Raw genomic sequence first — 12,039 nt, 5'->3', positions numbered from 1 at the left:
TGAGGGAATTAGATTAGCAAATGAGACACTTAAAGTAGTAAAGGAGTTTTGCTATTTGGGGAGCAAAATAACTGATGATGGTCGAAGTAGAGAGGATATAAAATGTAGACTGGCAATGGCAAGGAAAGCGTTTCTGAAGAACAGAAATTTGTTAACATCGAGAATAGATTTAAGTGTAAGGAAGTCGTTTCTGAAAGTATTTGTGTGGAGTGTAGCCATGTATGGAAGTGAAAAATGGACGATAAATAGTTTAGGCAACAAGGGAATAGAAGCTTTCGAAATGTGGCGCTACAGAAGAATGCTGAAGATTAGGTGGGTTGATCACATAACTAATGAGGAGGTATTGAATGGGATTGGGGAGAACAGAGGTTTGTGGCACAACTTGACTAGAAGAAGGGATCGGTTGGTAGGACATGTCCTGAGGCATCAAAGGATCACAAATTTAGCATTGGAGGGCAGCGAGGAGGGTAAAAATCGTAGAGGGAGACCAAGAGATGAATACACTAAGCAGATTCAAAAGGATGTAGGTTGCAATAAGTACTGGGAGATGAAGAAGCTTGCACAGGATAGATTAGCATGGAGAGCTGCATCAAACCAGTCTCAGGACTGAAGACAACAACAACAAACGACAACATTTATAACCCTGTATTCATCTGACAATAAATTCTGTTCCTTCTGCAACCGCTGTTCACTAATTAACCCAACATCGAACTTCAACCTATCCATTCCCCTTTTTAAATTTTCGGGTCAGCCTGCCGATTAAGGGATCTAACATTCCATTCTCCGATCTGTAAAATGCCAGTTTTGTTTTTCGAAATGATGACATCCTCCTGAGGAGCCCCGCCCATAGATCGAAATGGAAGACTATTTTACGTCTGGAATCTATACCCATGAGAATTTCATCATCATTTAACCATGCAGTAGAGGTACATGCCCCAGAAAAAATTGTGGCTGTAGTTTTCCCTTGCTTTCAGCTGTTCACATTACCAGTACCGCAAGACTATTTTGTTTGAGATTTCAAGTCCAAATCAGTCAGTCATCCTGATTCTTGCCCTGCAACTCCTGAAAAGGATGCTGCCCCTCATCTGGAACCACACATTTGTACAGTCTCTTAACAGATATCCCTCCATTGTGGCTGGACCTACAATAGCGATATCTGTATCGCTGAGCCACGCAAGCGACCCCACTGATGGCAAGTTACATGGTTCAGGAGGGGTTCAAAATGGTTCAAATGGCTCTGAGCACTATGGGACTTAACATCCATGGTCATCAGTCCCCTAGAACTTAGAACTACGTAAACCTAACTAACCTAAGGACACCACACAACACCCAGTCATCACGAGGCAGAGAAAATCCCTGACCCCGCCGGGAATCGAACCCGGGAACCCGGGCGTGGGAAGCGAGAACGTTACCACACGACCATGAGATGCGGACTTCATGAGGGGGATCTTTCCCTTATACAAGTAGGTATTCAGCTTGGCACTGATTGATAGAGTTGTTGGATGTCCTCCTAAGGCATATCTTGCCAAATTCTGTCTAACTGGCGAGTTATGTCGTCAAAGTCCAGAGCTGGTTGGAGGGCCCTGTCCATAATGCTCCAAATGTTCTAGATTGGGGAAAGAATGGGCAACCTTGCTGGTCATGGTAGGGTTTGGAAAGCATGAAGACAAGCAGTAGAAACTGTCGCCATGTGTGGCTGGGCATTAACGTGCTGAAATGCAAGCTCAAGATGGATTGCCATGAAGGGCTGTGTAATACCGCCGACGTAGCACTTTCAACATTCACAGGATTCGTCAACCTGGAAAAAGCGTTTGACAATGTAAAATGCTTGAAGATGTTAGAAATTCTGAGAAAAGTAGGTGTAAGCTCTAGGGACAGGTAGTATACAATACGTACAAGAGTCAAAAGAGAAGAATAAGAGTTTATGACCAAGAACAAAGTACTTGGATTAAAATGGTGTAAGACACTGATATAGTCTTTTGCCCCTACTGTTCACTCTGTACATCAAAGAAGAAATGATGTAAATAAAAGAAAGGCAAGGTGAAAGGATAGTGGTGATATGATTTGCTGATGTCATTGCTATCCTGAGTAAAAGTGAAGAAGAGTTACATGATCAGCTGAATGGAATGAACAGTCTAATGAATACAGAATATGGATTGAGAGTAAATTGAATAAGGTTGAAAGTCAAGAATAGCAAAAAACTTAACATCAGGATTGATGGTCACAAAGTAGACAAAGTTAAGGAATTCTGATACCTAGGCAGCAAAATAGCCAATAACAGATGGAGTCAGGAGGACACCAGAAGCAAACTAGCACGTGCAAAATGGGCATTCCTGGCCAAGAGAAGTCCACTAGTCTACTAGTAATAATTTGAGGAAGAGATTTCTGAGAATGTACATTTGGAGCACAGCATATTATGGTAGTGAAACACGGACTATGCGAAAGCAGGCACAGAAGAGAATCGAAGCATTTGAGATGAGGTGCTATAGACGAATACTGAAAATTTGGTGCACTGGTAAGGTGAGGAATGAGGAGGTTCTGTGCAGAATTGGAGAGGAAAGGAATCTATAGAAAACAGTGACAAGGAGTACGGATAGGATGATAGGACATTTGTTAAGACATCAAAGAATGACTTCCATGGTACTAGAGGGAGCAGTAGAAGACAAAAACTGTAGAGGAATACATTCAGCGAATGTCTGAGGCTGTAGATTGCAAGTGATACTCTGGGATGAAGAGGTTGCAAAGGAGAGGAAATCGTGGGGGTTATATCCAACCAGTCAGAAGACTGATGAGTCAAAAAAAAAAACTGTGCTGTAAGGGTGCCGCCAATGACTTCTGAAGGGGTCCTGCTATGAAAACGAATGGCGCCTCAGACCATCACTCCAGGCTGTCAGGCGGTGTGGTGGGCGACAGTCAGGCTGGTATCCCGACGCTATCTGTGACACCTCCAGACACACCTTCACTCATCACCAGGGCCCATTTCTAAGTGGGCATCGCTTCAGGCTGAAGGCATATCTGAAGACGCACCAGACAGCAGTGGAATGGCAACCTGGCTGTCGCCCACCATACAGCCCACAACCAGGAGTTATGGTCAGAGGTCCTGCTTTCACACATATGAGCGCATGATCGCCCTACCCCAAGGTAATAATTTGACAATAACAGTGTGTTTTAGCACGGCTCCTTTGGTTAAATAGATGATTGTTCTATTTGACTTTCACCATTTAGGTCATAAATGGGAACCATTTTTCACAGGTACCGTTTCAACACTATATGTGGCAGTAACATCTGAATAAGTATTGGATTTACGTTTTTAAACCTTATCATATTCAAGCTCAGAGAAAGATCTAACAGATTCATCATCATTATCCATTCAGAATGAGATTTTCACTCTGCAGCGGAGTGTGCGCTGATGTGAAACTTCCTGGCAGATTAAAACTGTGTGCCCGACCGAGACTCGAACTCGGAACCTTTGCCTTTGGCGGGCAAGTGCTCTACCAACTGAGCTACCGAAGCACGACTCACGTCCGGTACTCACAGCTTTACTTCTGCCAGTATCTCGTCTCCTGCAAACATCCCCCAGGCTATGGCTAAGCCATGTCTCCGCTATATACTTTCTTTCAGGAGTGCTAGTTCTGCAAGGTTCGCAGAAGAGCTTCTGTAAAGTTTGGAAAGTAGGAGACGAGATACTGCCAGAAGTGAAGCTGTGAGTACCGGCCGTGAGTCGTGCTTCGGTAGCTCAGTTGGTAGAGCACTCGCCCGCGAAAGGCAAAGGTCCCGAGTTCGATTCTCGGTCGGGTACACAGTTTTAATCTGCCAGGAAGTTTCATCATTACCCATTAATTCCTCAGGTATTTTCAGGCATTTTGCACCAAGATAAATGAAACCCGTTGTCTCCTTCCTTATGACTAAGAGAAGAGAAAACGATATAAATAAATTATTTACGAATTATTCCATTTACTTAGTACAAAAGGATAATTTTTTATTTGGTCTCCTGTAAGTGAGGTTGCCAAACGTTTTTTATAACAAAATATTGCATGTTATTTTGGACAATCTTTCTGTATACTTATTGAGAACAATAAACTATGTGAAATACCTTTAATTCACATTGTTTCATTTTTATAGGATTTTGGATGTAATGTAACCTCAAATGTCAGTATTGTCAATTTCAAAGATTCTTATCGAAGTTTCCGTTGAGAAAGAGTGAGAAATTGTTAATTTCGAATTCTTCGCAATTATAGACAAGCCTGCGTAAGCTGATCACAGACAGTTGCAGCAATCTGGACGCAGCAGCTTCGAGTGCGCACCCACAATAAACAAACGCGTAACATGATTTTATAAACGTCTTTACGGCAACTTCTCAGTGTTGTCACTTCCTTGGTTGTCAAAGCTCTATAGACGGTTGTTACTTTCGCCTGCAGCCATCTGGCGTCAGCTACTGCAAACTCTTTGAGAAGGCGACAAACAACGTTTGGAGTTCTGTAATTTCTTTCTTGGCAAGATGGAGTAGGAAGGTTTCTTCCATGCTTAGTGTTTAATGATGGGGCAACATTACATTTACATCAAAGGTTGAACCGTCATAATAAGAGAATATTGGGTACTGAGACATCACACAACAGTCGCTGTGGAAGCTGTAATTCAAGCCATCCTGGCTGCAGGGTGGGAACAATCTGAATACCGCATTGGTATGTGCCTTGTATCTCAAGTGGGGATACTGAACACCAATAATGAGGTAAAAAAAAACTTTTTGAGTTTCCTGTTCATCAAAAAACAAAATTCATTGTATACATTTATTAGTTTCAGAAATATAGACGTAGAAATCGGTTGATTCCTTTTGATACTCCGTATTTCTCTCTCTCTCTCTCTCTCTCTCTCTGTTTCTCCCTCTCTCTCTCTCTCTCTCTCTCTCTCTCTCTCTGTGTGTGTGTGTGTGTATGTCTGTGTATCTGGGCTAAGTACTGAAAATGCAAATGCCAGTTTTGGAGTTAACCATTTTTTATTTACATATATGAGAGTTTTGGTACCAGAATTGATAAATAAAAATTGACATGCACACGTAGTGCATAACTGCATGATGCATTCCTTGTGTTTTAACTCTACTTTGGATATGAAACAGGCCACAAAATTAAACTGCTACCCTCACCTGAACTGACTAGTAAAATTCACAGAATTTTTTTGTTACCTGTTGACAAATCTTTAGTGTACCTAAATTTAATTTAGTTAACAATATGGCTGTTTACACTAAGCAATATAAATTGAAAAATTAATGTTCAATTGGACCATTTTGTCAACATATTTGAAATTTAAAAGTGCAAAAACTCATATTAAAGATGAATTATCTTCATGGGAAAATTACATTATTAAACATGTTATACAATCAAATAAATACTTGTGAAGGTTTTGCAGAATTATCCACTGCACAAGAATGGCAACAAATATTTAATAACACAATTATTATTTTAGAAACTTGTACAAATTTATTTCATTTCATTGTTGATTTCCACCACTTCATTGTATATCAAGTGGCAGGATGAAAGAAACAAAATGTGGTTGAACTTGATTAAAATGAATTATTGGTTTATTTTAACTTAAATATAGACTGCAAAGATGCTGTGTAGCTGGTTAGCTGTAAGATTTACTTGTTAAATATTTCCAAAAGCTATTAAAATATAACTTTGAAACAAAATTATTAAAAAGTATAAATAATACTTTATTTTAATACAAAGTACTTTTTTCCTACCTTTAACGATCAATATACTTCATTTTCTCACAAAAAGGTGGCAACTCCACCTGTGAGCTATATCTTGCAGAAGAAAACACAGTTGTATACGGTCATGCGCGATAATAGAAAAATGCCGACGATCGCATTGGATCAGACTTACAATAACTGCAGTTTAACGTGAAACAGTAATACTAACAATGACGCCAACTACACTATTCCAAAAATGTAGACAATAAAAGAAAAAATTTTGCACAGTATTCTGCAATAAAACTCGCGCACAGAAAGGGATCAGGACCAGTCCAAAAGCTCTCTCGTTGCCCGCCCTCTCCCAAAGCGTCAGGAGTGAAACGACGAAAAACCAATATTTTTGCAGCTCAGGCCACAGAATCTACTAAGTTTTGTCACTCTTATGGAGCTTGTACCCGGTACGGACCACACCCCCTTTGCTGTGCCACTACGTACATTTCTCTATCATGGTGTGTACTCCTTGGATATGATTGATACTATTGAATCCCGCCTGTCGACTGGCTGGAAAAAGTCAAATTTCCGACTCAGGCAGTTTTTAATGATTTTTGTTAGCGGCTTGAAAATATACAGTGTCTACATAAAGTTCGGGAACGCGTTCAGTTATATATTGCACAGGAACAAAAAACTGTACAAATATGATACATATGCCATTTTGAAGAGAAACCCTGAAAGCTTTTTTCATGTATACTGCCACAGCGTTGTTTGGTAATTTGTCGATAGTCAGCGCTAGTCGCAAACATGGCAAGTTTAGGTGCGGAGCGAGCTTTCTGTGTGTTACAGAGTTCGGCAAAAACAACAGTGCTATAGCTGTTCAACGTATGTTTAGAACCAAGTATGGTAAGAAGCCACCAACAAGGAAGGCCATTTACCACTGGCAAAACAAACTCGTTAGGACGGGTTGCTTGTGCCTGGCAAAGAGAAGCAGATGTCCCAGTGTGAGTGAAGTGAATGAGGAGCGCATACGAGAGATATTCATAAGGAGTCCAAAGAAATCGGTACATCGTGCATCCCATGAACTCGAAATGGCTCCAATGGCAGTGTGGAAAGTCCTGCGACAGAAGCTGTTTATGAAACGATTCAAATTGTAGCTAGTGCAGAAGCTCAATGACGATGACTAAGACAAGCGTTTTGAGTTTTGTTCGCAGTTTCAACAATTGAATGAGGATGGGGAAGGCATTTTTGATCACATAATTTTTATCAAGGAAGCCACTTTCCACATGGGAAAGTAAACCGGCATAATTGTCGAATCTGGGGTACAAAGCATCCACATGAATGCATTGAATTTGAGCGTGATTCCCCAAAGGTAAACGGTTTTTATGCCTTATCACGTCGAAAAATATACGGGCCACTCTTCTTCGCCGAGAGCACTGTCACTGGATATTCCTACTTGGACATGTTGCAGCAATGGCTGATGGCTCCAATGCAATTGGACTCTCCGTTCATCTTTCATCGTGAAGTTCGTGGGTACCTGAACACGGAGTTGCCGCATCGATCGATCGGCCATGCTACAGAAGGCCTCCTCGATCAGCAGATCTCACTCCGTGTGACTTTTTTCTGTGGGGACAGATTAAAGATATGGCGTATGTACCGACTCTACCACGTGATGTAGCAGAGCTCCGGGAGACAATACGGGAAGCAACTGCTACAGTCAATGATGCCATGCTAGAACGGGTATGGCAAGAATTCTATTACCATATTGACGTCTGCCGGGTGACTCATGGTTCGCATATTGAAATACTTTCAGAGTATCTCTTAAAAATGCAATATGTATGACATCTGTATAAGTGCAATAAGTAATTGAAAGTGTTCCCCGACTTTATGTTCGACCTGTATATAACAGACTAATAGGCCTGTAATTCTCGATGCTAGTGTTGTCCGTTTTTTTTTGAAAAGGAGAATAACCCCTGCATTTTTCCATGGTTTTCAAATTTTCCCTTCTTCGAGACATTTATTTAATATATTATTCTTAAAAATCCTCCTTTCAGACATTTATTTAATATATTATTCTTAAAAATCCAGGATCTTGACGAACCGGGTTTTCTTAAGAATAAAACAACAAATCAGAGTGTACTCAACAGTTGACAGAATGTCCAACGTATACAGGGTGGTACATTGATCGTGACTAGGCCAAATATCTCACGAAATAAGCGTCAAACGAAAAAACTACAAAGAACGAAACTTGTCTAGCTTGGAGGAGGAAACCAGATGGCGATACGGTTGGCCCGCTAGATAGCGCTGCCATAGGTGAATCGGATATCAACTGCGTTTTTAAAATAGGAACCCTCTTTTTTATTACATATTCGTGTAGTACGTAAAGAAATATGAATGTTTTAGTTGGACCACTTTTTTCGCTTTGTAATTTATGACGCTGTAATAGTCACAAACATATGGCTCACGATTTTGGACGAACAGTTGGTAACAGGATGGTTTTTTAAATCAAAATACAGTACGTAGGTACGTTTGAACATTTCATTTCGGTTGTTCCAATGTGATACATGTACCTTTGTGAACTTATCATTTCTGAGAACGCATGCTGTTTCAGCGTGATTACCTGTAAATACCACATTAATGCAATAAATGCTCAAAATGATGTCCGTCAACCTCAATAGTCAGCGCTACAGAAGGGGACATTCCTCTCAACAGCGAGCAGCTCGCCTTCCGTAATGTTTGCACATGCATTGACAATGCGCTAACGCATGTTGTCAGGCGTTGTCGGTGCATCACGATAGCAAATATCCTTCAACTTTTCCCGCAGAAAGAAATCAGGGGACGTCAGATCCGGTGAACGTGCGGCCCATGGTATGGTGCTTCGACGACCAATCCGCCAGTCATGAAATATGCTATTCAATACCGCTTCAACCGCACGCGAGCTATGTGCCAGACATCCATCATGTTGGAAGTACATCGCCATTCTGTCATGCAGTGAAACATCTTGTAGTAACATCGGTAGAACATTACGTAGGAAAGCAGCATACATTGCACCATTTAGATTGCCATCGATAGAATGGGGGCCAATTATTCTTCCTCCCATACTGCCGCGCCATACATTAACCCGCCAAGGTCGCTGATGTTGCACTTGTCGTAGCCACCGTGGATTTTCCGTTGCCCAATAGCGCATATTATGCCGGTTTACGTTACCGCTGTTGGTGAATGACGCTTCATCGCTAAACAGAACGCGTGCAAAAAATCTGTCAGCGTCCCGTAATTTCTCTTGTGCCCAGTGGCACAACTGCACACGACGTTCAGAGTCGTCGCCAAGCAATTCCTGGTGCATAGAAATATGATACGGGTGCAATCGATGTTGATGTAGCATTGTCAGCACCGACATTTTTGAAATTCCCTATTCTCGCGCAATTTGTCTGCTACTGATGTGCGGATTAGCCGTGACAGCAGCTAAAACACCTACTGGGGCATCACCATTTGTTGCAGGTCGTGGTTGACGTTTCACATGTGGCTGAACACTTCGTGTTTCCTTAAATAACGTAACTATCCGGTGAACGGTCCGGACTCTTGAATGATGTCGTCCAGGATACCGAACAGCATACATAGCACACGCCCGTTGGGCATTTTGATCACAACAGCCATACCTCAACACGATATACACGATATCGACCTTTTCAGCAATTGGTAAACGGTCCATTTTAACACGGGCAATGCATCACGAAGCAAATACCGTCCGCACTGGCGGAATGTTACGTGATACCACGTACTAATACGTTTGTGACTATTACAGCGCCATCTATCACAAAGCGAAGAAAGTGGTCCAACTAAAACATTCATATTTCTTTACGTACTACACGAATATGCAATAAAAATGGGCGTTCCTATTTTTTTAAAAAAACGCAGTTGATATCCTTTTGACCCATGGCAGCGCCATCTAGCGGGCCAACCATAGTGCCATCTGGTTTCCCCCTTCAAGCTAGACGAGTTTCGTTCTTTGTAGTTTTTTCGTTTGATACTTATTTCGTGGGATATTTGGCCCCGTCATTATCAATGGACCACCCTGTATAGTCATTTAATCATATTCGAAGTGCTTCTTCAAGAGGCTCTCCTCCTGTTTTAATCATCTCACTCCTGATCTTCTCCTGCTGCTTTAGAATCCTCCGTTGTTTCAGAATTGTTTCCGGTGCATTTTTATCGATAGGTTTCAGTTCTTCCGATCCCACACCCCTATCAAATATTCGTCAGTCATTATGCAAGTTTTGTTTCATAGCTCTGATTAATGTCCTCAACAGTTTTTATAGTTTGGTCTCTGTGCATAACAACTTCTCTTCTTCCATTCCACATGTTGTGGAAGATAAGGTTGCCTTTTGATTGGGTTTGAATGAAGGACTTTCACATTTACACTGATTCTGATGGATTTGTGTTTGAACAGAGACCATCTTGAGCAAAACACTATTTTTTATTCCTCAGACTTGTTTCGCTCATGTTTCAGCATCATCAGTGAGTTTCTTGTTATCTTTTATAAAACACGAAAAATGCTTTTTACTACTTGTACACACATACATTTGACCTTTTAAGACAGTATTTACATACACGAAAAACAGAAAATGTTTTGTATTCGTACCTTGTTATCACATGCTGTGGATTTCCGGGATTTTGTGTAATTTAATGCAGTTATTTTGTTTCATAGCTTATCACCTGCATCCATATAGAACTTAATGTACTAGCTGTACACACATAAATTTGAGCTGTTAACATATAACAAAAACAGACAAAATTTTGTGTACATACCTTGTTACCAGATGCTGTGGATTTCCTGGGTTTTATGTAATTTAATGCAGTTGTTTTGTTCCACAGTTTATCATCTGCAATCATAAAGAACTTAATGTAAAACAGTTATTTACTTCGAAAATTTACGACTGGGCATGTTATTGTTATACCTACCATAAATTAACAATAGGTGAAAGGTTGTGCGTGTGTGTGTGTGTTTGGGGGGGGGGGGGGGGGCACTGTTGTGGAAATAGACCTTGAATGAACTGGGAACAACTAAAAGAGTGTACTAGTTCTTTTTCTGGCGGTGTATATATTTTGTTAACGTTGTTATAGAGAGATCCAGAAGCAATTACATTTTAGAAATATTCGTTCAGTATCTGTTTATTTCTCTTCCAGTATGCTGCGGATAACGTGAGGAGAGCGTTATATCTCCAGCTGATAGCACCGAACAGGGACATTTTACCACATGGCAATATCGAAGGGCTCCAGAGAGTCTGCAGCAATGCCAAGTATGCCTTCATAGCCAAGCATGAGACAAGCATGCTATATTCAAAAAGCCTGTCTTGCCCTCTTTCGGAAATTCCTGAGGCATCGACGCCTTATTATTTGGGAATAGGTCTTCAGAAGGGCAGCCCATACCGCAAAATCATCAACGACAAGTAATGTCGCATTTTTTGAACTATTAGCTGTAATATATTCTCTCTCGAAATATACAATTGTAAATTAACATAGACCCCATTGCAAGCTTTAGACTACTTCATGCACTTTTCGTATCATAATAAAACAGAAACAATTTTCTCAATAGTTCATTTATTGAGGATCACTTTAGTTTCATGGAAAGATAGTAATGTCAATGAACAATTACACAATTATTTAAATTTGACATATTCTTATGGCTAGTAGTTGTTTTACAAATACCTCATCTAAACAAGAAGTGGAGTTGTAGTCGATGTGCATATGTTTCTGTTTCATTCCAAACTTAGACAAATTTTTGATAAGTTCTGTCTTTCGCAGGCTGTACAAAATGCGCGAGAGCGGTATATTGTCAAGAACACTACTGATCTACTGGCCGCAGAATGAAGCTAAAATAGCATCCGAATTTATAAGTGTCACCTTCTGTACTATGGGACCTGTCTTAACTATTTCACTTGCTGGTTGTACAATAGCAATCCTTATACTGTTGGTAGAGAAAAAGATAGAGAGAACTGTAAAAGACTAAAACTTGTTAATATTAGCTGGCACCCACATAGTAGTTGCTACATTTAATTATTTGAAAATAGGCTATTATTCTGAATCATTCTTTTGTGTTGTGTAACATTTGTTTCAGTATTTGACTGACCATGTAATTATATTTCCATATTGTATGGTAGAAAATGGAACATAACGTAAATTTGCTGAATTTATGCTCATCACACTGACTATCTTTCTTTATAAGTGCAACACTGTAAACTGATTTTCGTTTGTAACATGGTTCAAATGGCTCTGAGCACTATAGGACTCAACTGCGTTTGTAACATCACAGAATATTTATACTGACATATGAGCCCTAATTAGCAAAACAATTTCTGGTGCAGCAG

General features: G+C 40.4%; 1 protein-coding gene across 1 annotated transcript in view; it reads left to right on the top strand.

Moving 5' to 3' along the window:
• The window catches only part of LOC126298184 (glutamate receptor-like), a 73,466-nt gene extending 62,341 nt beyond the window's left edge, over positions 1-11,125 (top strand). The window contains exons 4-5 of the mRNA XM_049989492.1: positions 4,592-4,729; positions 10,859-11,125. Of these exons, the coding sequence (XP_049845449.1) occupies positions 4,592-4,729; positions 10,859-11,125 (405 nt within the window). The remainder of the gene's footprint in view (positions 1-4,591; positions 4,730-10,858) is intronic.
• The last annotated feature ends 914 nt before the right edge of the window (positions 11,126-12,039 follow it).

This window comes from Schistocerca gregaria, chromosome X (genome assembly GCF_023897955.1).
Source record: "Schistocerca gregaria isolate iqSchGreg1 chromosome X, iqSchGreg1.2, whole genome shotgun sequence".
NCBI classification, from domain to species: domain Eukaryota; kingdom Metazoa; phylum Arthropoda; class Insecta; order Orthoptera; family Acrididae; genus Schistocerca; species Schistocerca gregaria.
This window is presented reverse-complemented; position numbering and strand designations above follow the sequence as displayed.